Source organism: Colossoma macropomum, unplaced genomic scaffold (genome assembly GCF_904425465.1).
Source record: "Colossoma macropomum unplaced genomic scaffold, Colossoma_macropomum, whole genome shotgun sequence".
NCBI lineage: Eukaryota > Metazoa > Chordata > Actinopteri > Characiformes > Serrasalmidae > Colossoma > Colossoma macropomum.
Window position 1 is genome coordinate 3,618,160 of NW_023494793.1, and position 26,196 is coordinate 3,644,355.

General features: G+C 40.6%; 1 protein-coding gene across 1 annotated transcript in view; it reads right to left on the reverse strand.

Annotated features, from left to right (window-relative positions):
* LOC118814022 (transmembrane protein 132C) overlaps positions 1-26,196 on the reverse strand; it is a 70,651-nt gene that overhangs the window by 9,944 nt on the left and 34,511 nt on the right. Inside the window, exons 4-5 of the mRNA XM_036579694.1 lie at positions 19,146-19,335; positions 12,464-12,607 (exon numbers count right to left, since the gene is read on the reverse strand). Of these exons, the coding sequence (XP_036435587.1) occupies positions 12,464-12,607; positions 19,146-19,335 (334 nt within the window). The remainder of the gene's footprint in view (positions 1-12,463; positions 12,608-19,145; positions 19,336-26,196) is intronic.

Genomic DNA, 26,196 nt, shown 5'->3' on the forward strand with positions numbered 1-26,196 from the left:
TAAACCGAAATTATGGCTGGACTCTAATTACATGTGAAGCTTAACGGAGATTTAACTGTCAGCTTTACATAAAGCAATTCACATCACATCCAGTATACACGGCCTCCCCCTCTTCTACAAGGAAAAAACAGATCAGCAATCAATTCCACAAAGCCAGCGCGCTGAATAATTGCTAATAAGTTATGAGATAAAGAGCTTTCCATGCCCCACTAGCTGCACGCTAACCTGATTGTACATGGTAATCAGGCCGCGAACGCACTAAAGCACGGCTAATGAACTGAAACACTGATCTCCAGGCGGGCGGCGTAATCACATATAGCTCGGCAAATTTATGCTAATTCAATAGCGGGCCCTGCTAACTTGCGCGGGCCCACATTCCTCTCTCTCCCTGCACTTTAAATGGGAATGTAACCTTGGCACGTTAGCTGTCAGCTCTTAGAAATATAGCATGCCTAACACAGGGACGCACAAAGACTCTTAGCGGTTAAGCCTGAGCTTAAACGTTCGCTTTAAATCAATTACAAAGAAATGGAATCGCAGCACGGTCAGAGAGAAGCTGAGTTTCGGCACATGGGTCATTTCTGGGAGATCTAGGGAAAAAAACCCTGAGTAAACAAGCGAGTAGAATGGACAGATGTATGTGTTTGCATGTCTGTGCGTTTCCGTGTAATGTGAGTGATCCCACTGGCTCACGCATGACTCTGCTCTCTTTAATGGGTTATTGGTTTTGAAGAGCTCTAATCCTCTGTGGGACGCGCAAGCACACACTAAGCCACTCGCACTGTGTTAATGTCAAGTTTGTCTTGCATATTATTATTTATGAATGCATAAAAGGGATTAATCCTTTTACGCTTTGTTTTTTTTTGTTTTTTTTTATCCCAATACCAATATTTAAAGGGCCCACATTATGAATAATCAGTATTTTTTAATAAGGGGTTTGATATAGTGTGTAAACAGTGTTAAAATTATTTCAATTTTATTTAAATTTATACCTACAGTTTACTCTCCAGCCCATACAGTCGTAAGCAAAAGTTTGGGCGCCCCTGGTCAAATGACCTGGTTTTGTAGTTTTGTAATGCACACACTGTTTATTTGCTTAAAATATTTGAAAAAGCTGTATAATGTGCAGATGTTGTGGCACATTATATATATATATATATATATATATATACGTTTTTTTTTTCTTTCAAATAAAACTCAGATATACATGTGAATACGTGCATTAAAATTTGCAGACACGTGCCATATTTATCCCCAAAATGGTAACTTTACAGGAGAAGGAAAAAACTTTTACTTTTAATGTAAGTCAATAGAACCAGACATTTTCCAAGTCATTTTTGGCCATTTCTTTTGGTCCATTCGTCATGAAATTTATGCAAAATATAAAGGAAAAACTGAAAAACGACAAAAATGGAGATACAAGGTTTTGTCAAACAGCAAGATATATATATATATATATATATATATATACATAGCTCCACCCACTCACACTGAAGTTATAAGGAGTGTTCAGCCTGGATGCTGGATGAGGCACAATACAGAGCAGCCAATCAGAAGAAACAGATAATCTGCATATTTAATTTTTAAAGGCACATTAACATGTTTTTTTAAGAGTAAAAAGAAAGAACATGTAAAACGTTAATTACGACTGTCTTTAATACAAATTAAATATAAAACAAAAATATGTTCTCCTTAACTGAACACATCCATGTGTGAAGTTAATAACAAAATTATTATTTTTTTTAGCATGAGTTTTAAGAGTGAAGACTGGACACAACGATAACTTTTCATCTAATTCAAATCATAATTAATTACCTCATCTTCTATATTTACAAACCCAAATGTGGCCTAGATTGAAAGATTACAGTCTGCACTTTCTGCAATTTCTCCACTCGTTTCAATGAAACACGAGTTCATATCGATTTACAGTATGCTTCTGTATTTGCTGCCAATAACTTAAAAGACTTTAAAGGATTAAAAATCATTCCACAACAACCAAATGTGTGTACACACCACAGACTGACCTCCTACTCCCTTCATGGACGACACTGATGGTCTGCTAATGCCACGTACTAATGAACAGGCTGTTCATGTTAAACAGAGGGGCTTATCTCTTATCTCTGTTAAGTGTAAACAGGACAGTACATTAAAGCCTGCTGCACAAAGCAGACTTGCTTATGTGGTCAGTGTGTGACACCGTCATCGATAAACACGGCAAAGTATTGTAGCGGAAAACAGTAGCATCTTGAAACCTGAATGCTATAGATAACAGTGTGTACAGTGTCGGAAACCACACATTCAAGTCAATTCAAGATACTTATCAAGGCACGGGCATAGTTACATGGGTGCCTGGGGGTCCGAGGCCTACTCACCCTGCTGAACAAAACAGTACAGTCCAGCATGAGTTCCACGCTCGTCTTAAGCTGGTTTATGCTGGTCACCCAGAATGGGCATCCAGGTTGACCAGCACACCACAGTTTCTTAAAGAATTGAAAATTTTAGCTGCCCTTCAAGTGCTAAAATTTCATGATGAATGGACCCAAAGAAAAGCTCCAAAATTGCTTGGAAAAAAATGTATTTCCATTAACTTTCTTAGAAAGTTAAGAAAAGTTCTTCCCTCTTCTGTAAAGTTCCCATTTTGGAGGTATGAGGTTTTTGTTCCAGCAGCAACAATAAGCTGGTTTTGCTGGTGACCAGCCATGCTGGTCTATGCTGCTTTTTCTAGCTGGGCCCTGACGGATGGATATTTGATAAACACTTAGATGGATGAACACAGATAGATGGATTAAGATACGGATAGATGGATGGATGGCTGGGTGGATGAACACATAGATAGATGATCACATGAATAGATGGATGGAGGGATGGATGATTATATGGATAGATGGTTGTATGTATGGATGGATGGATAGATGTTAAATGCCTGTATGGATGGTTGTATGTATGGATGAATGGATGGATGGCTTTTTCTAGCAGGGCAGTGATTAGGAAAAAAGTCTGAAGCCAGCAAAACCGTTACAGAATGTAATTTGTCTTGCTCTGTTTAATGAAGGATTAATCTGTATAGCTCTTGTATCCTCACGCCTTAAACAAATGAAAATGTCTGCAAAATCTCTCTTTTTATTATCACCAATTTTCGGCAGCCTCTGTCACCGGGGCGAATTTTAAACTGAGATATGCCGCCAACAGTTTTACACCAAAACAAGGACACATAACGCTTTTTTCAACAGCGTCATGTAAACACAGCTTTACCCTGCTCGGCTGTTTCTGCAGACTGTGAGAATTTAGCTGAGCAGTTTCAGCAGCATATGCTACTGCTAGCTAGCGAGATTGCTGAGCAGCAAAGTTGACCGTGGTGTCAAAACTCAGTATTCTGGAAAAAACAACCAAAATTAGTCTTTAAATATGGTCTGCTAATGTTACGTACCAATGAACAGGCTGTTCATGTTAAACAGAGGGGCTTATCTCTTATCTCTGTTACGTGTAAACAGGACAGTACATTAAAGCCTGCTGCACAAAGTAGGCTTGCTTATGTGGTCAGTGGGTGACACATGGGCATAGCTACATCGGGTGCCTGGGGGTCCGAGGCCTACTCACCCTGTAACTATTTGCCACATTTGCCCCAAGCATCTACACCTAGTGCTGTAAAATGGTAGTCCTGGGCTGAAGCTGCTAAAGCTGCTCAACAGTTAGCTGCATAGCTAAACAGTTAAAAACAACACTGGAAAAAAAATATTCTAAAGTTTGTTTTTTTAGCTCTGGAGCTCTGAGGCTAATGCAGATAACCAGTAAGCTTGTATGCTCTTAGCATGGCGCTAACTGCCTGCCTGAATCACACGACTCAAACCTGCGGCATGGCCAGAATTACAGAAACAAGGTTTATTTTTGGCTTGTTGGTGGTTACTACTGCATTATCTCTTGGGCTTCTTTGCTGGACCCCAACTCATAACCAGACCCCCTTAAAATGAAATCTGGCTACGCTACTATGTTGGTTTAGGCATGCAGTTAGCGCTGTGCTAATTGTATACAAGCTAACAGGCACCGGTGGTTCCAAAATGCACTTCTTCATATTCTTTACTTCATAACTGTCATATTTCATAAGCTACATTCTAAAGGTGGGGGTCGTATGAGAGCTGTAACTGTCTTCTTTCCAGTCAAATAGATGGGAAATGTAGTTTTAAAACTTTATAATAAAAGAAGCTGAACTCACAATTTTTTTTTCTACTGAAAGTCGACCCATTTTTCCACAAATCTGGGCTATAAACTATAAACAGATGGCGTCTCTTCAGTGATCTGCTCTGTAAACATTATTTTTATAAAAAAAATACAAAGAGCGTCTAAGATTTTTGGCTTTCAGCAGTAAATTGTCAGCATATAGCAATTTGTGTGATCATAAAACACATGTTCTGTTAATTCGAGGGGATCTTTTACAGAAAAAAAAAAAGGATTTATTTTCATGAAGTTACTGAATAATTTGCCTTACGATTTGGGCATGAAAATCCAGATGGAAAAACGAAATATACCCACGAGCTAGACCCAATACATATCTTGGCTGGTCCACCACATTCAGTGTTATGGGAGAAACTATATAATGTTTTTTCGAATTATTTCTTTAGGCTTCCTGAAGGCTTTCGCAATATTCTCTCTCAATCTTTCTCTCTCACTCTCTCTCTCCATTCTTCCCTCTGTAAATCCCACTCTTGTGGCTGGTGCAGTCTTGGTAAACATTGCAGCTCTAGGAGCTAAATTTTATTCCCACTTGCTAAACACAACCAAATAAAGTCCCGCAAACAGGGCTTCAAAGCCGGAGCGGGTTTGAAGTGCAGATTTCCGCTGCTGTCTAGACTGACTCTCATCTCTAAAGTGACTGAAGCCCGCTTTGCATTTGATCTGCCTCGCCACCCCCCCCCTCGCTCGTCCCCTGCTTATCTCTCTTCCTGTGATCAAGGCCGAGTGTGTCAAACACTCCAGATAAACTCGAAGACAAAAATCGCTGGTTCGCTCAAACGAGCCTTGAATCTGTCGAAGCGCCTCCAGAGGGAGGATTCTAGACATCCAGAACATACAGAAACAAGAGTTTATTACTCTACAAATGGCTTCTGCTGTTCTGTAATGATGTAATATTTAAACTTAAATTCTGTAGAATTTAATTCTGTATGATTATTTGATATACTATGTGTCCAAAAGTATGTGGACACCTGACCATCACAAAAACATGAGCTTGTTGGACGTTCCATTCCAAACCATGGGCATTAACATGGAGTTGGCCCTCTGCTCTTCTGGGAAGGCTTTCCACAAGGTTTTGAAGTGTCTGTGGAAATTTGTGTCCAGTCAAAAAAGCATATGTGAGGTCAGGCACTGATGTTGAACGAGAGGGCCTGGTTCGCAATTGATGTTCCAATTCATCCCAAAGGTGTTCAGTGGGGTTAAGGTCAGGGCTCTGGAGTTCCTCTACACCAGACTCATCAAACCATGTCTTTCTGGAGCTCACTTTCTGCACAGTCATGCTGGAACAGGAAAGGCTCTTCCCCAAACCGCTGCCACAAAGTTGGAAGCATAGAATTGTCGAAATGTCTTGTGTGCTGTAACATTAACATCACCCTTCACTGGAACTCAGGGGCCCAAAACCCTGAAATACAGCCCCAGCCCATTATCCCTCCTCCACCAAACTTTACTATGCATTCTGGTAGGTAGCGTCCCCCAAACCCACATTTGTCCATCAGCCAGCCAGATAATCAAACTAGAGACCACTCAAGCCGACACTCTGCATTGCGCTTAGTGATCTTAGGCTTCTGTGCAGCTGCTCAGCCATGGAAGCTCATTTCATGAAGCTCCAGACAGACAGTTCTTGTGCTGATGCTGCTTCCAGACACAGTTAGGAATTCTGTAGTGAGTGAAGCAACAGAGGATAGGTGATTTTTAAACGCTATGTGTTGTAGCACTCAGCAGCCCTGCTCTGTGACTTTGCGTGGATGGAGCTGTTGTTGCTCCCAGATGCTTCCATTTCACAATAAAAGCACTTATAGTTGACCAGGGCAGATCTAGCAGGGCACAAATTTCATGAACTGACTTGTGGCAGAGCTGGTGTCCTATGATAGCGCTATGTTTAAAGTCACTAAGCTCTTCAGTATGATCTATTCAACTGCCAGTGTTTGTGTGTGGAGATTGCATGGCTATGTGTAGGAAGGATATTTTTGGCCATATAGTGTAGCCTAAATTTTAAACAATGGTATGAAAAAATGGCTATGAAAAAAGACAACCAGCCTGATGTGGCACATTATTAATAATAGACTAATAATAATCAATTTTCCAGCTCTTTCCCAAATTATTCGAAACATTTGAAGTGTGCATAGAACAAAAATGTGCTTCTGCATGCTATAAATGGTTTCTAATGTTTTGCAATGACATTATAGCAGTAAAAACATTGTAAAGTCTGCTGTATTTCACTTCAGTATCTGCTCTTGAATGGTTTTGTGAATAGATCAAGCATGGCCAATGTAATACACCAGTGTTATCCAAACTCTTATGAAAAATAAGGCATTTACAGTGGATTTTCCAGCACTTTCCCTGTGTAATAACCCTGTGTGGGTCAGAAGACAAGTGCGGAAGAAGCTGCCGCTCCATATGGGGGTTGACTGACGCTGCTTAGCGGAGCAGTGCATTCTAACATCGAGCAAAAAAAAAAGGAAAAAAAACTCAGAGCTAAACTCCCAGGCTAAGAAGCTTAGCGGGTATTTTGGAGTCTCAAGCTTTCACATATCTGATCAGGAAATGCTCAAAACACAATAAAGGCTTCATAGGGCTTAACACAGTGTGAAGCCACAGGGCACAAAAAAAAGAAGATATCGATAAACATCACAACTCCAGGATGAGCTAAATTTCACCAAACCCGCTGGTTCAGAGTGTAAAGGTATAATCTCATACTCCACTGTCAGAGAGCAGATGGTCCCACACAATGGAGCTGCACGTACAGTACACAGTGCACATACAGTAGACGTGCGTGGAATTAGTGAAACTTAAAGCCCGGGATTAAAAGAGGGGCAAAAGGAAGCCAGATGTATAAGTGAACAAATGGAAGGACTGCCGGATAGATGGATAGATGGATAGACGGATGGATGTTTGATAAACACATAGATGGATGAACACAGATAGATGGATGAAGATATGGATAGATGGATGGCTGGCTGGGTGGATGAACACATAGACAGATGACCACATGAATAGATGGATGGAGGGATGGATGATTATATGGATAGATGGTTGGATGCATGTATAGATGGTGGTATGTATGGATGGATGGATAGATGGTTGTGTGTATGGATGGACGAATGGATGGATGGCTGGGTGGATGAACACATAAATGGATGAGCACATGGATAGATAGATAGACCAATGGATGGGTAGATGAACACATGGATAGAGGGATAGGCAGATGGATGAGTGGACGAGCACATGGATGGATGAACACATAGATGGATGGATGGATAGATATATGGATAGATGAATAGATGGGTGGATGCATGTATAGATGGTTGTATATATGAATAGATGGTTGTATGTATGTATGGATGGATGGATGGATGGATAGATGGTTGTATGTATGAATAGATGGTTGTATGTATGGATGGATGATGGATGTTTCAGTGGCATGATGATTGTATGTTTGTATGTATGTATGTATATAGGGCTAGATGTATGGATGTATGTATGTATGTATGGATGGATGGATAGATGGATGGATGGATGGATGGATGGATGGATGTTTGATAAACACATAGATGGATGAACACAGATAGATGGATGAAGATATGGATAGATGGATGGCTGGCTGGGTGGATGAACACATAGACAGATGACCACATGAACAGATGGATGGAAGGATGGATGATTATATGGATAGATGGTTGGATGCATGTATAGATGGTGGTATGTATGTATGGATGGATAGATGGTTGTATGTATGGATGGACGAATGGATGGATAAGCACATGAATAGATGGATGGAGGGATGGATGAATGGCTGGGTAGATGAACACATGAATGGATAAACACATGGATAGATAGACCAATGGATGGGTAGATGAACACATGGATAGAGGGATAGGCAGATGGATGAGTGGATGAGCACATGGATGGATGAACACATAAACAGATGGATGGATGGATGAGATATATGGATAGATGAATAGATGGGTGGATGCATGTATAGATGGTTATATATATGAATAGATGGTTGTATGTATGTATGGATAGATATATGTATGTATGGATGTATGGATGTATGGATGGATGGATGGATGAATAGATGGATGGATGGATGGATGTTTGATAAAGACATAGATGGATGAACACAGATAGATGGATGAAGATATGGATAGATGGATGGCTGGCTGGGTGGATGAACACATAGACAGATGACCACATGAATAGATGGATGGAAGGATGGATGATTATATGGATAAATGGTTGGATGCAGGTATAGAAGGTTGTATGTATGGATGGATGGCTGGGTGGATGAACACATAAATGGATGAGCGCATGGATGGATGAACACATAAACAGTTGGATGGAGGGATGGATGGATATATGGATAGATGAATAGATGGGTGGATGCATGTATAGATGGTTGTATATAAGAATAGATGGTTGTATGTATGGATGGATGGATGGATGGATAGATGGTTGTATGTATGAATAGATGGTTGTATGTATGGATGGATGATGGATGTTTCGATGGTATGATGATTGTATGTTTGTATGTATGTACGGATGGATGGATGGATGGTTGTATGTATGAATAGATGGTTGTGTGTATGGATGTATGAAATGGAATTCATCATCACATCCTCCATTCCCATCTCTTTGCATGCCATGCGTGAGCAACAGAGAACAATGCGATGTGCAGAGTAAATCATCGTCTGTCGACTCTCCACCCTTAAAGACCTTTACTCATCTAGGATGAAGATGATGGCAGGAGAATCACATGCCGGTCACTCTTTCTTTCAGCGGTTTCCATCTCAGCGGAGGCTGAGAGTGAGAGCCCTAAAGAGTCTGAACAACCGTCATCTCCACAGCTTCTTTACCCGAACCATCATCCTCCTAAAGAGGGAGCCTCCTCACATCCCTCTACTTTGAATTGCTGCACATGCACTTTAATACACATATCCACTGTATATACCAGACCATAATCCTTCAGAATAAGAAGCTTTCCCACTTTACTGTAGTGAGTGCACATATTCACTTTAACCTACTGCAGTATACAAATTTGTATATTGCAATTGACGAATGATACATTCTACAGTCCTACCATAGATATGAGTTTATTTCTGAGCTGAAGTGCCAGCTGTCAGTCTCACTCTGACAGGAACTTTGGGGGGGGGCGGAGTTAAAGCTCTTCACACTGAGCCATATCTGGGGCTGTCACTTCACCGTGTACAACTGTCATACTCTATCCACTCTGCAGCCTGACGGACTTTACCCAGAACGTGTGTGACAACTTCACCACGACTTTGAAAAGACCTTCCAGCACTCAGAAAAGCCCTTCCAGCACTCAGAACACTCAGCCATAAGACGACGACACACACTCCCTGACTTGTGTACTTAAACAGGGACAGGTTGACCCTCACAGTTCCTGAGATAACTTTGAGAAGACCTTAAAGAACTTCTGTCCCCCCAAACACTCACTCTAAATCACTCCGCCACACTCAGTCCTGTCTCTCTGCCTCAGGTCAAACACCACTCAGTCTCGAGTGAACATCCACTGTGCCTTTCAACTAACTGTGAAGAAAACAAACTTGAACCTGACTTGACTCCAGCTGTGGCGACGGTAAACATGATGCTGAACTCCAAAGAGATGTGAAAGTTTTACTGATGTTCCTAATAACCATTTTATTAATGCATCACGATTCTATAGTAAATACAACTTTAGACATCATCCTATCGCACAAGGTTCTCTTAACGAGACACTCTGACCTAAAACTAGATTTTAATATGTAATTTGTAGGGCTGTCAAATGATTACAGTGAATAATAGTGATGAATCACATTTCGTTTGTTGAAGTCCATCAAGATTAATCATCCTATTTGCTCTAATTTGTCCCTAAAGAAAGTGTGAGATTAATTATTACCTTCAATAATTCAGCTTGAACTGGAATGTGCATATTTGGAATTGCATATGGCAGCATAGTCTGACTGTCCTCTGGTGCAAGAGGCTCAAATTCGAACTGAATCATTCCACTTTAAGTAGAGAATCGGCTGCATTAAGGTTGACTGGAAAATTCAAATAAAAATCCAGCCTTAGCTTTGTCTCCAATGCTAACATTACTGGTATTACTGATACTGCCACATTCCCTACAGTATTCAGCATGTGCAAAAAACAAAAAAAGTCTAAAATGCCCCTTTAAAGCCCCTCTCTACTCATTTTCATCATTTTCTCCGAACTATTATCTGTTGTTTCATGATGTTTTTATTATGAACTGGCAGAGAAAAATGCTGTTGGTCTTTTCTGTTGACAGATTTTTTTTTAAATGACTTTTTCTGCTGTTTTCTTCTGTTTGATTTGAGTTAGGCGGGACCAAAGGTGACATCAGATATGACCGATCAGTACCAACCATATGTATACGTCATCTACTTGTGCTCCTCTCCCTCACATATGGTCACTAATCTCCCTGCTGCTCCCTGAGTCCCAGACAAAAGTCCCAGCAAGCAGGTTATTTAAGCTTTGTTAACAGTGCTTGTCTTAAGGTTTGTTACACCATTCTTTGTGCACAGCTAGACGCTGTTTCACCATTTTTCTTGCGGGGGGCGCTCAAACACATAGGGCTGAACCACATTGATTGGTGGTGTTACTCACCACTGGAGCCTGGTTGTTAACAATGCCTCTGAGACATCACTGTCAATCATTTTGCGTCCTGACACACCCATACAGTTATGCACAGGCAGCAGCTGGGAATTTTTAGAGCATTTATCTACTATTAAACTGTATTAATTTATATATATTTCTTGAATGTAACTGGTAATTCCTTTTTTGTGGCACATCTTTACTGCTAAAACAAAAACAAAAACATTTGAAACCATGTTGACAGGGGCTTTAAGCGCTATATCACGTTATAAAATGGCCTAAAACCGGAGTCACTGTCATGCTGTGCAGTATTCTGCAGCACAGCATTATATGGATTAGCCTCATTGCTTCGACCGAATCAATGGATTTACATCATTTTCACATTTTTGATCATCAGTGATGTTGCCCAGCATGCAAATACATCATATAACCTTTGGGAATCCCTGCGGTTTCACCCACCCAATCCTGACTGCTAGCACAGCCACTGATATATAGGCTAATAAACGTGACCAAGCTAGCACTACTGTAACTCTTACCTTGACTGATGAACAAAATCATAAAAAACAGTGGTTATATCTTTATTTAACACAAAATGGAAACTGGAGGCAAGTCTTTTACTCTTTAGCCAGAAAAAAGGGGCCAAACTAAGGTTATATCTAGATGGCCAGATAGCATAAAGTTAGCTCCATTGCTAACTTTACCTTGTCATCCTTATCTGACAAGTCATCGTTTTAGTACCCAGTTCTCTCCACTGAAATGATGATTTAAGTTTTCACCAGCTAACGGATAAAAAATACACATTTCAAAATAGTCAGTCCCTAAAAAATCCACCCCAAAGCAGATGCAGCTTTTCTAGTCCCTCCACCCTTCAGGATACATCATCAGAAGGGGGTCCTTAAATAAGAAAACTGCCCTCTAGGAACTAACATGGTACCAGTATAGGAGGCGAGTGGGCTTGTCTACAACAGATGGTTATGCTTTTGTGTCCTTTTAAAACAATATGAATAATTATACTATAAATTATGTGTAATAATAAACGGTTGTAGCCTGGTTAGCCTTGCTTGACCAGTGTAAGGGATTTTTCTCCTTGGCAAGTTTCTCTGTAAGGTTTGCTGGTACCTCTGAATCTGGTTGGTAGACCAGATGGCTTTCTGTAGGCTTCACACAAAGCAGCAGAAGTATTTTACACTGGAAATGCTGGAACTTTCTCATATCTCCTCACACACCACAGATAAAAATCTCATAACATGACCTTCAAAAATACAACTCAAAGTCTTTATCACGACAGAATCCAAAGGTCAACCTCTCGGCTCTCTCTGATAGCTTACAATGGCTTGAATGGCACACATGCTCGTAAGTATCTATAAGTAACTATGCCATTCATTCTGTGATTCTCTTCATGCACCAGTGTTGTGCTCCTGTGCCACACAGGTTCCTGGAAGACTTCAAGGTAAACGTTCCTGTAACCTTCGCCATCTTTCAAATGCATCTCACTTTTGAAGAAGTGACAGTGTCATCGATTAGTGACTGACCAACACAGTTTTTCAACGGACCACAATGAGGAAGAAAGCAACCTTCACGCCACTTCACTCTCTTTTATCACACACTTCCATTCACTCAGTACCTTCAGCACGTCCTCGTCTGTTGAGCTGCAGTCTGTGAAGTCCGAGACATCAGTAACGGATCCGTCTGTCTCCACGGCGACTGTTCTGACTGGCACCACCACCCGCTTACCGGTCAACACTGCCGTGTTCATCAGCTCAGTGTCCTGCATACAGAGGTCAAAGGGTTCAATCCCAGCCATATACAACACCATATACTGGGTTTAATGACTGCGTTGACCCTTTCCTCAATTCAACATGCATCACTTTTTCCATTCAAAACTAGAAAAATGAAATGTTATCATATAGTTTACATTCTATAGCACATATAACAATACAAATAGAATATACTGATATACACACTATATGGACAAAAGTATTGGGACACACCAGGTGTTTCATTCAGTTTCATCGCTACAGGTGTATAAAATCAAGCACCTAGCCATGCAGCCTGCCTTTACACACATTAGTGAAGGAATGGGTCGTTCTAAAGAGCTCACTGAATTAGAGTGCGGTTATGTAATAGGATGCAACAAATCAGTTTGCGGAATTTCTTCCCTTCTAGATGTTCCACGATCAACTGTGAGTGGTATTGTTTAAAAGTGGAAGCGTTTAGGAACCACAGTGACTCAGCCACAAAGTAAAGTTACAGAGCAGGTCGCCGAGTGCTGAGGAGCATAGAGCATACAAGACACGAACATCGTGCTGATCAATAACTGCAGAGTTCAAACCTCCTCTGGCATCAACATCAGCACAGAAACTGTGCCAGGAGCTTCATGGCATGGGTTTCCATGGCCGAGCAGCTGCATGCAAGCTTTATTCTGTGGAGTGATGAATCGCGCTTCTCTATCTGTCAGTCTGATGGACGAGTCTGGGTTTGGTGAATGCCAGGAGAACGTTACCTGCCTGACTGCACTGTGCCAGCTGTAAAGTTTGGTGGAGGAGGGATGATGATATAATGCTATGGGGTTGTTTTTCAGGGGTTTGTCTAGAACCCTTAGTTCCAGTGAAGGGAAATCTTAATGCTTCAGCAGAACAAGACATTTTGGACAATTCTATGCTTCCAACTTTGTGGGAACAGTTTGGGGAAGAACCTTTTCTGTTCCAGCGTGACTGAGACCCAGTGCTCAAAGCAAGGTCCATAAAGTCATGACTGGGTGAGTTTGGCGTGGAAGAACTTCACTGACCCTCAAAGAGCCCTGACCTCAACCCCATTGAACACCTTTCAGATGGACTAGAATGGAGATTGTGAGTCAGGCGCTTTTGTCCAACATCGGTGTCTGACCTCTCAAATGCTGTTGTGTAAACTGGCGTGACATGGTGGTGCAGCGGGTTGCGCTGGGTTGAAGTCCCCGACTGGGCGACCAGAGTTCTTTCTGTGTGAAGTTTGCATGTTCTCCCCGTGTCTGCGTGAGTTTCTTCCCTCAGTTTCAAACACATGCAGTCAGGCCAACTGGACATGCTAAACTGCCTCTAGGTGTAAGTGTGTGTGTCTGTTTCCCCTGTGATTGACTGGCAACCTGTCCAGGGTGTTTCCTGCCTTCTGCCCAGTGGCTGCTGGAATAGGCTCCAGCAACCTCACCCAGAAGGATAAGCAGCTTAAGTAGTGTGTGTGTGTGTGTGTGTGTGTGTGTGTGTGTGTGTGTGTGTGTGTGTGTGTGTGTGTGTCGTTGTCTAAACTCTGCATGTCGGTTAACGTGCCGAAGACAAATCTGCACTGAAAGGAGATGCTAAAAGGCTAACCTGTGAAAGGTCCTTTGCCTCTCTTACTCTTACATCTCAGAAACTTGAGTTAGTGCACAAACAAAATGTTGTAAAAGCTAAATTTTGACAAAAAGCATGTTTGGAAAATTTTCTGCAAACTAGAAGTCAGCAACATCTGACAGGTTTCTGCAGACCTTCACCATTTAGCACTTATTTATGGGCGAATTCGTTCAAAACCTTTCACATACGTACTTAAAATGATGATTCTGCAAGGGTTCTTTAGTAAAGAAAATGGTTCTATATAGAATCATAAACACTCAAAGAACTGTTTGCATGAATAATTGATGGAAAATGTGTTGTATAGGATTTTATACAGAACCTTTTTGAAAATGGTTCTATATAGCACCAAAAAGGGTTCCTATGTTGTAAAAAGCCTGCCATCGTAACAATAGAAGAACACTTTTTGGTGCTATATAGAACCATTTACAACACTTTCTCCATTAATCTGAAGAACGCTTTCACCATAAAAAAGAACGCTTTAATCATGCAAATATTCATGGTTCTATACAGAACCATTTTCTTTACTAAAGAACCCATTTTTAAGCATGTAATATGAAAAATTCCCATTTTTTTGCTCTTTTCCTGAATGCATTTCCACTTTCAAAACTCATCTGTTCACTGAGTGGATCAAGGTCATGAAGTTTTGGCTTCATTTTATGCAAATACTCCAAATAGTAACTTTTCAAAAAAACTTATCTTTGAATGGAGGTCAATGGAACAAGTAATTCTGAACATTTTCTGTTGTTCCATTTAGTATGAGATTTTGACATTAAGGGCAGATGGCATTTTTATACTAAACTAATTATTAAGAAGACAAAAATCGACATATCAATTTTTCCAACAGTGACAAAATATGCATATTATTGTTTTGTGGTATTAAACAAGCCACTGCACCGTTCACTGTATAATAACCCTTAGATAAAAACGTTCTGTTAGCATCACAGTGTGGTTCTAACACTGGATAGCAGATTTCCTTTTCTTAACGCCTTGTACGAGTGCATTTTAGGACAGAACCCATCTGCCCCGCACCCATACAACCTTGATTACAAACAAAGTGCCGTGGGCATGTCATTCTCTTTAGAGGTAAAAGCAGGACGCTCCGAGGCATAGGTTGGGATTAAAGCCTAAAAAGGTTTATTAATAATCCTCTATTGTGTACCCAGGGAACGTGGAGCTCCAGTGGCGCAGGTCAAATCTCTCATGACCTTTATAGTTTGTGACAGATGCAACTGGATGACCAGACTGTGGAACAGTTTTTGTAGATCAAACGTCACTTTATGTCAGCTTAGTTCTTGTACGAGACAACCGCAAGAGCAGGACAGTCCAACAGTTCCAAAAGCAGGAATATGCTAGAAATTAGAGGTCAGGCAGAACATAATGACCACCTCCTTGTTTCTACACTCATTGTCCATTTGATCAGCTCCACTTACTATATAGGTGCACTTTGTAGTTCTACAGTTACAGACTGTAGTCCATCTGTTTCTCTGCATACTTTGTTAGCCCCCTTTTACCCTGTTCTTCAGTGGTCAGGACCCCCATGGACCCTCACAGAGCAGGTACTATTTGGGTGGTGGATCATTCTCAGCACTGCAGTAACACTGACATGGTGGTGGTGGTGTGTTAGTGTGTGTTGTGCTGGTACGAGTGGATCAGACACAGCAGTGCTGCTGGAGGTTTTAAACACTGTGTCCACTCACTGTCCACTCTATTAGACACTCCTACCTTGTCAGTCCACCTTGTAGATGTAAAGTCAGAGACGATAGCTCATCAGCTGCTGCACAGTTTGTGTTGGTCATCCTCTAGTCCTTCATCAGTGGTCACAGGACACTGTTGGCTGGATATTTTTGGTTGGTGGACTATTCTCAGTCCAGCAGTGACACTGAGGTGTTTAAAAACTCCAGCAGCACTGCTGTGTCTGATCCACTTTGTATACCTGCCAAAATCTTACCAGGTTAATATCGGTACACAGTAAATGCCTTATGTCATTAACGTTCAGGGAAACATTAAATGCTTTGCTAAATGCCATTTTGAGCTATTTTGTCCTGATATTTCTGTTTCCATATTCTGCAGCTGAAATGACTCGTGTTTTCAGATGCAGAAGGGTGTTTGGTATTTTGCTGTATGTTTTCTGATCTGTTATGTTTCCCATTTCTTTAATCCAGCTGTATGTTCCAGAGCAAAATCGCAATGATCAGACCCAAATCTGTGCGTTTGGCCCCCAGCCCAGGGTCACCACCTTATCAGCTGGACAGATGAAGCCGTCACATTTACAAGCTCAATCATGATCCTGAGCTCCTGCTCCTCTCCTGAGGCGACCTCATCTTTCAGCGCAGTCACATGGCCTGACTGGAGCTTCAACACTGTAAACATCCATCCATCCATCCATCCATCCATCCATCCATCCATCCATTTATCCATCCATCCATCCATCTACCTATCTACCCACCCACTCACCCACTATCTATCTATCTATCTATATATCTATCTACTTGCCCACCATTCCATCCATCCATCCATCCATCCATCCATCCATCTACCTATCTACCCACCCACTCACCCACCATCCAACTCATCTATCTATCTATCTATCTATCTATCTATCTATCTATCTATCTATCTATCTACTTGCCCACCATTCCATCCATCCATCCATCCATCCATCCATCCATCCATCTACCTATCTACCCACCCACTAACCCACCATCCAACTCATCTATCTATCTATCTATCTATCTATCTATCTATCTATCTATCTATCTATGTCTGTCTGCCTGTGTCTATCTGTCTGTTTATCTATCTATCTATCTATCTATCTATCTATCTATCTATCTATCTATCTATCTATCTATCTATCTATCTACCTGCCCACCATTTCATCCATCCATCCATACATCCATACATCTATCCATCTATCCATCTCTTGTACTAAGGGCAGAGCTGTCTATCTATCTATCTATCTATCTATCTATCTACTTACTTGCCACCATCCCATCCATTCACCTATCCATCCTTCCATCCATCCATCCATCCTTCCATCCATCTATCTATCCATGTATCTCTTGTACTAAGGGATGGGCTTCTATCTCTCTAAACACAGTAATTTAAAAAGTGGAGATCACAGACTTTTAGAGAGAGCAATTACAATCATGTTCACACGTCTGCAAAGTAAATCTGTCCAATCCTTCGAGCACTGAGGCGTCCCCCTAAAACAGGATGTTCTCTCCCTCTGGTGACGTCGTCCGCTGCAGATTACTGCTCCACAGCGCTCACAGCTGATCAAGGCCTCCACACAGATTTTCCCCAGATTAATTGTGCTTTTGAAGGAGCTAACGACTAACATATTACCGTAATGATGCTCTAAAGTTGCAGCCAGAGTTGGACACGCAGTAAATCATTTCATTGTTTGCAAAGCAGACAGTTGCATAACAACATTTCATGCTAATATCGCTGAATCTGCAGGGGTCGCATGGTAACGGGTGCTAAATATGGCTCAGTGTGAGATGACAGGTGAGAGGTCTGTGTGACGTGAGAGCTTCAGTGCAACGGCATGAAAGAGATTACACCTGTGAAAGACGTGTGAGTGTGAGTGGAGGTATGTGTGCGCGCCTCTCACAGGTGCGTTATGCAAGACGTCTACTAACAGATATGTTAGAGGATCTGGAGAAAAGCTTGACGTTGCTCCATGCGGCTTGTTCGTCACACTGATGGCACCTATAACACTGTCGTTATAAATAGGAAACTAATCATCTGCGCAAGAAAGGACGAGATCCTGCAGGTTAGCAGTGGCAAAAACAACACGCTCGACAAGAGAGTGAAATTGGGTATCTGGTTGTAATTCATGATGTTTGGTGAACAGCTCTGCTTAGTGATTTTGTCTTCTGCAGCTTCATGTAATTAAGAATTGATTGATAATCAATAGAATTAATAGAACACAGTTGTCAACTGGCATGTCAATTCTACACACTTGTTTATGTAAAGAAAGCTGCAGTTTGGCCGTTTTATCCCTTTATAGGTTTCACGCCTTCCAATGGATCCGTCAACCTAACAAACTCCAACTCCCAGAAGTCTTTTGGAGATCACATGACTGTTCCACCAAGTGTTTTTTTCTTGTATTGTCCTTTTTGTGTATTGAACCATCTTTTCGGGATTTACGACTCTGTCTTTCGTCTTTGCCCCTTTTGGTCTTGTTTGCCTGCTTTGTAATATTGTTCTTGTGTATTGATTGTTTTGGATTTAACCCACGCCTGTTTTTTGACAACGAGCTTGGACTCCACGTTAATCAGTAAAGCCTTTTCTTCTAAGCTTATTCGCGAGCGTCTGATCAGTTCTGTGGCGTTACAGTAAGTGTGAGTAATTTTACAGCAGGGGGTTCACACCCCTCCATTTTCACTCTTACTGCTCACTAGCAGCTCAACACAGAGTCACAGCATTTCACACGCAGAGCTAACAGCGTCCATTTAAGGCGGAACAGGAAAACTCAAACAAGAAGCTGGCGAATGAGAAGCAACTTCAGCCTCGTTAAAAAATCGAATTCTTCTACTTTTGGAAAGTTTCCTGCTGGAGATGCGAGAAAAGCAGCTATAGCTGAAGCTTAAAGAAGAGTAAAGTAAGTCTGTGTTTTCATTTATTTTAAATTTGTTAGCTTATACTAGTACATCAGCACATACTGAGACATATTTACAGCCAAGATGGTAAAATGGACATAAAATATTGTGGCTCCCAAGGTGGTTTGACTTTTGCTGAAAGGACAAAATGGCTCTTCTTAACATTTGGGTGGCCAAACCCTGTTCTAAGGCCTTAATAATTAATATAATACAATTATATGTTTATTTTTGCACCCAAATGTCCCCTCAGTGATAAAAAAGCACTCCCATCTGCCTTATTATCAATGTAAACAGGCAAAGTAAAGAAATAATGTTAAAATCTTTAGGTTTCACCCACCATGACCAGAGGAGCCAAGCCAACGAAGTCTCTCTGGGTGGTATAGACCCTCATGAGGCCCTCGGAGGCCCCCAGCATTTTCACATCATCGGGAAGGGCCAGTTCCCACTTAATCACCTGGATCTCTGATTGGCTGCTGACATCCTCCACCTCAAAATCCATCTGCAGGATCGCCTGGAGTTTGCTGAGCCTGCAGGGGAGACAGTCGTGCTTACTGGACAATTTGTCTTAAATAGTACAGAAAAGTACAGAAATAATACAGTTCAAGAACTTAAATCTGTGAGGTTGATGCCATAAAAGCATTTTTAAACTTAACAAAGTCATTGAATCCATATCTAGGATGGATTCTGTTGAGGTAGGGAGTCATTGTCACGGGTTTGTTCTGACATATGACACATTTAAACATTGTTTCATGTAAAAAACCTACAAACTCGCCATTTTTGCATGTTGGCTGTCAAACGGCATCATAAGATTGGATATTATGCATTTAATGATGGTAGTTCATTCACATTGCAATGTGTGTCCAGGAACATAAAATCTCCACCACCCATTTTTAAATAAAAAACAAGAAAAACTTTAAATAAGTAAAGAAGAACAAAATAATATGAATCAATGACATCAGTTTTGGGAGTGGACAGCTTTCAAACCCAATACAGATTGCATGCAAGGTCATTTAAAGTGACCCCCTGGCCACTATTTCCAGGTGAAGCAGAGATCTGATCTCTTGACTGCATCTACTGCTTTCAGTATATGACCTGCAATTCCAGAAAAAAATGGATTCTGCAACTATTAATAGCTTTACCCACAAATTGGATAATTCTAATATCCTATTCTAGGCCCTGACTTCACACCTAACCATATTGCATTTCATTAGAGCTAAATGAAGACTTAAGGCTCAGTCTAATCCGCAAATAAATTATATTTTCAGTTATCAGTTTTTACTGTGAAGTTTCAGAGAAAACTTCTGCAGCGAGAAACTCCAACTAGCTGTTTGGCGAGCCAGCCAGGAGCAGAACCTACAGTAGACCTGGCATGTAGTATTTGTTTTCTCCTTTGGCCAATTATATCTGCAAATAAATCATGTCTTCCATCATCCCATGAGTAATCGGTGTTTACTGTAAAGTTCCAGACGAAGCCTCTGCATCTATCATAACAGTTTGGCGAGCCATCCAGGAGCAGATCCCACTGTAGGCTTGACGTGTGGAGGCTGTCCTCTACATTGGCCAATTTCGTCTGCAGATATACCATATCTTCCACACATCTACAAGTTGTCAGTGTTTACTGAGATGTTCCCAATGAAGAACTACAGTGAGAAACTGAGGTCTTACAGTTTTGGCAAGCCAGCCATGAGCCAAATCTGCTGTGGGCCAAACGTGTTTGGGCTGTTCTCTCTTTTTGAGAACTGTACCTAAAAATAATTCATATTCTCCATCAATCTATGAGTTTTCCTGAAGATCCAAAGGGAACTAATGCAACATTCTGATCAAACAGCACTATGAGGATTTCAAAAAGCAAACCATCTAATATATAACAAGCTCTAGGTAAAAGAACCGGGTTAACCCTCTCAGGTCGACGATGTCGTATACGGCATCAAAGGATGTCATACATAAAAGAATAAACATCTTGAGGACACTGTATGCTACAGATTTACTTTCATTTTAAGGAAGACTATGTTTTGCCTTTTCAATGTGGGCTCCTTTGCAATCCAGTCTTGAACTGTACTGTCTTTTCAGAGATTTTGTAGAATAAATCCAACACTGAACATCTTCAGTGACTATTTATCTGTTTCTCTGTGTTGAAAACAGTAATTGTTGTTATTAGCAGGGCTGATAGCCATCCAAGTATGCCTTCGGTCGAGTCTGTCGACCAATCAGATGCTGTGTTCCTCACTTGTTTGCTGAACAATGCTGCCTTTCTGGGCAAAATGAAAGTGCATCTCTAGCATCCATCGTTCATCAAATATTTTTTCTTTTATCCACGACGTCCTTTGATGTCGCATACGACATCAGCGACCTCAGAGGGTTAAGAACCAAGAAATCCAAACTCTAGCACAACAAGAGCCGAGTAACTTAGTGAAAAATGGTTTACGGCTCAAAGTGCCCAATAAAAAGATCAATTTGCAAATACTGCTATCAAAGAATCCAATCTGTCTGATGGCAGATGAAAAGAGTTAGATTTAAAATAAGAACTAGCCATATACTTTCATGTCGATGTGCACCTAGGAACGAAATGGAGGCTTTAAAATCACGCGCAGCTTAGTCGATCACCCTATCACTATGCCATATCATTCCCCCACCACATCCACATCAATCCCCTCTCTATTCACCATAATACTTTCAATAGGACTCGAGTTCCTCTATAATCTGATTCATCTGTCTCAGATCTTTCAGCTTTAAAACACAGCTTTCAAGCTCCGGGGATCAGCCGAAAACGAGTTCAAACGCCTCTTTTGTGTGGACCGCATGTATGAGCATACGGGTTTGTGTGTGTGCATGTATATTTAGCATAATGGAGCTGTGAATATAAGGTTATTAAACTAGTGTTGGCGGCACTTAATGAAGTCAGCAAGTCTATTTATTGCACAGCCCAAGTTCTCCAATTCATTATGAACACACTTTGCATATTGAGAAGGCATTTTAAGGAAACCTTAAACCGAGAATTTGATCTGAATGAATTGGTGCTCCACAGTATGCATTACTAGCATAAAAAAGAGAAAAGATTCTTAGTTTTATTCAGTCAATTTCAGCTCAACTAGTTGCATAAAAACCCTCAGAAATAGGGGGACACTTTATTTTGAGTCGTCCTTTTTAGATGAAACAAACACTCAACAGACTCTCAGTAACATGTCAAGAACATATGAGGTTTAGGATTAGGTTTTGGGTTGAGGTTAAGGTTAGGGTTATGACTAGGGCCAGGGTTAGGATTAGGTTTTGGGTAAGGTTGGGTTTTGCGTAATGCAACACTTTAACAATACATCTAATTAATGTAATAATGTATCGACAGAACATCTACAAGATATTTACTTTGGTGTACTCAGAGCCGTCAGTACTGATACTTCACTGATATGTTGTTTATATGTTACAAATAATCTGTTGAGTTTATTCATCATCTACAAAGAACCACTCCAAATAAAGTGAAAAGAGTAGAGAAACTACACTGCAAAAAATGGTATCTTGTCAAGGGAAACAATCTTAAATCTAGTCTGTTTCCCTTTTTGAGTTGGCTGCACTTATTTAGCTCATTTCAAGACAATTTTTACTTGTTTTAGGTCATTTTATCAAGTGATCTTACTATACTGGCTGGTTTCAAGCACATTTCTTACAACAAGCAAAATTATCTGCCAATATAGTGAGACCATTTTACTTAATACAATTATTTAAAACACTATAAAATGTCTAGTAATAAGATAAATAATAAATTAAATATACAACATCCACATATAGATACCAATATTAGATTTATTGACTATGTTTAAGATGACATTTCTGGCCTGTAATAAAGTATATTAATTGTATTTCTTAACAAAACCTCTGAATGGAGTAATTATAAACAATCTACATGTGTACAGTAACCTGTAGTTATGTAAACGGAAGTGCCTGTACAAATATTGTTTTTGCTATTATATGTATTATATCATTTAAAATGAGGAAAAAACTGAAAAACCTTTTGTTTGCATGAATAAAACACTGTATGATCTTTGCTAATCTTTGCTAAGCTTATGCACTCAGATGTATGCAGAGTTAATATTTGGACCAGACCCAGTTTGTGTGTTCCTCTTTAAACGGGTCAGTCTGACACGATTAAGTCGATATTCAAACATGACAAACAAACAAAATAAGAACCCAAAAAAAGAACAAAGCAGAATTAAAAACAAGGACTATCCGGATTTGGGTGAAGGTCTCTTCCAGCCCCCTTTTGGGACACCATTAAACAGGATTAGTCTGCTTTAATCCTGCATTACAGGAGAAAGATTCCCCAAAAACGCACCACGGCTTTACGGTCTAAGTGGCTGGAGGCAGCCGAGACTCTGGGGGAACCTATTGTTGGGGTGATTCATGGCCCCCCCAAAAAGGGCACTCACAGTAGGCAGCCCCTGCAGGGGGGTAACTTGCAGGCTGTTTTGGACGGATTATGGAGTAGTTTACACAACGCAAATATGCCTTTTAAAAGCATTTTGGTGAACAAGGGACCCTAATCCCAGATATTGGGAGAAAACAAGACCAAAATGAGGTTGACAAGGCCAGAGTCCTCAAAGACAGACCCACACCGGCTGCTACTGAATGACCATGACCTTCGGTGTAATCTTAAGCTCCTCCAGTCCATGCCCAGCTTGGTGCCCATGGAGGTCTCAAACGTCAAGATAAGCCCTCTCCTGAGAGACGCTCAAATTGGGATGCTGTAATTTCAATCAGTGTGATAGCAAAAGACTGTAATTGGCTGATGAGGCATATTGTTGGGGATTCCGCCAGGCAGGAACACGGATAATATCAATATTGTGCTACACAAACCAGAGAACACATGGTTGACCTCAGTTGAGGTCAAGGTACTCACATTAAACAGGAATAGAAAGGGGAACTCAGGCTGGCTTTCACTAAGAGGATCACTCAGGTATTCACACAAACACACTGACACACGAACGGACGCAAGTGTCTTCAAAGGTGACTCAACAAATTCCTTCAAGTCTTTTTCATTTGTCATATGTACAAAATGCCAAGGACATCCGTACACTGAGCTGCTTGTGATGAGGCTCAGGTGATTACGCTCTACAACTGTACAACACAATATATACCGAAGAGAAGAAAGTCGTATATAAAGTTTGTTGCTCCTGGTCTCTGCACCAACTACTGTTTATATGCTGAATGTAACATATTGGAAAAATGAATTACTAAAGAGTCACCTGTACAAAAGTTAAGGCATATTTTACCTTTTATCTTTTATTCTTTTCTGATGTGTTAAACAGAACATGCTAAAAAAAACTGTGCACTAAATTTGTAGAAAAATACCATATTTAAGTTCCCTGTAGAGCCCATGTGTCAAACACAAGGCCCACAGGCCAGATCAGGCCCGCCACACAATCCTACCCGCCCCGCAAAGGTATTTTAATTTTCTATTAATATTAGCCTGTTTCACAATGCACTGCACTACAGTCCCCAGCATGCACTGCAACGTAATGTGTGCTCTGACTCTCCTATCTCAACAACAATCTATGGGACAGCAGTTACACCTCAGACTGCAGTTCAACCAATATAAACACTGAACGTCAGCTCAGCAGCTCAGAAACCGAGCCCAAGTCTTGAACTTGCAGCAAAGAAAGGATGCCAGGTGTCTGGTTCAAGCAAACAGGTAGGTTTAAAAGGCTGACTTCCTGGGGACGTTTAAATTTTGAATATTTAAGTATTTAATTTAGTATTTAATTTAGTATTTAAGTATTTGTGTAATTTTTCAAGGTCTACTACAAGTGTCTGTATTTTACTGTTAATGTTTTTGCTTATTTTGAATAAACAATGGCGAGTTCGGGCTACAGCACAGCATTAATTAAAAATGAAATGAATTTTTTTTTCTATGGCTCACAGATCAACAAAAACGACCAGGGATGCCCAAACTTTTGCATTCAATTGTATACAGAGAACTATATATGCAAAAAGACACTGACAATCCGGTTAACAAATAAAAATATTTACATTTATGGAAGATGCTCTTATTCAGAGTCACTTACAATGTGTTCATTTTACACAGGTTGGTGAAGGTGGTGTTTGAAGTCTTGCCCAAGGACTCTTACTGGTATAGTGTAGGGTGCTTACCCAGGCAGGGGATCGAACCCCAGTCTACAGTGTAGAAAGCAGGGGTGTTACCTGCTACACCAAAGCAACCACTACAAAATAGTTAGTATAGTTTCATAATGAATATTATGTAACATGAACAAATGCATAGTTGTGCAAACAGCAGTGGTGTAGTATATAGTCCTAGACTTATAAATAAGTATGCATAAGTAAGTATCCATAGTAATGTCTATGACCAAAAAGTGACAGGTGAAAAACAAAAACTGTCTGTGAACTGGAAAGTAAAACATTGTTCAGTTTAGTCGATGTCCAAAAAATCATTTGGCCACATTTCGTGATGAATGGACCAACTGAAATGGCCCAAAATCACTTGGAATGAAATCTCTTTGCATTAACTTACACTAGAAGTTAAGAGCATGTTTTGCTTTCTCCTATAAAGTTGCTATTTTGTAGAAATAGTTATTTATTTATTTACTTACTTACTTACTTACACATACAATATGTCAGTGAGTCCAGAACTACCTTTATTCTTTAGCCCATTGCTTCTAGCATGTCTTTTACTGGGAACTTCAAATGAAACTCAATTGTCCAATACAATGTCCAGACACCTAAATAGGGTGAACCTAGTTCAAATGGGACACATTTTGGTAGAAGCACCAGGAATCCAAACCCATCAGCCAAATAAATAATGCTGAATGACATTCTAGTGGTAATTATTTATGACTTGATTCCCTCATATTATTCATAAAACTGCCCACGTCATCTCAAGTATCAAGTCCCACTTTTGCAGAACCCACCTCATATATGTACGTGGAGGTGTATGATGGTGGTCCACTACGTCCAGTAGAAACACATTCTACAAAATGTAGCCAAAAAGTATTGGTCAATGCTAAATGGCTGGAAAACGAGGCTTTAAAACCTCCTGCCAAACGTAGCCCAATCAAGCATGGATGACGCTAATCGAGCACTGCCAGCTTCCTCTGAACAAACGGACTTTTTAAGGTTATTTGCGTCACTCATTTCAAATGAGCTCTGCTGTTCTCTTTAGCCCGAACCGGAACTGGTTGCTCTCCCAAAGCTGATACGGACGAAAGGGTGAAAAGGGAAGCCGAGGATACCTGTAATCCGAGGATTCCTAGAAAGGTTTTTGATTAAACCGATCAAGAATTATGAACCAATTGGAGGATCTTTCACTCACGCAGGATTGGCCTGAGGACAGACTAGGCTGAACTCTTAAGATCAGCAGTCTTTCCATGTACACAGCATGACCG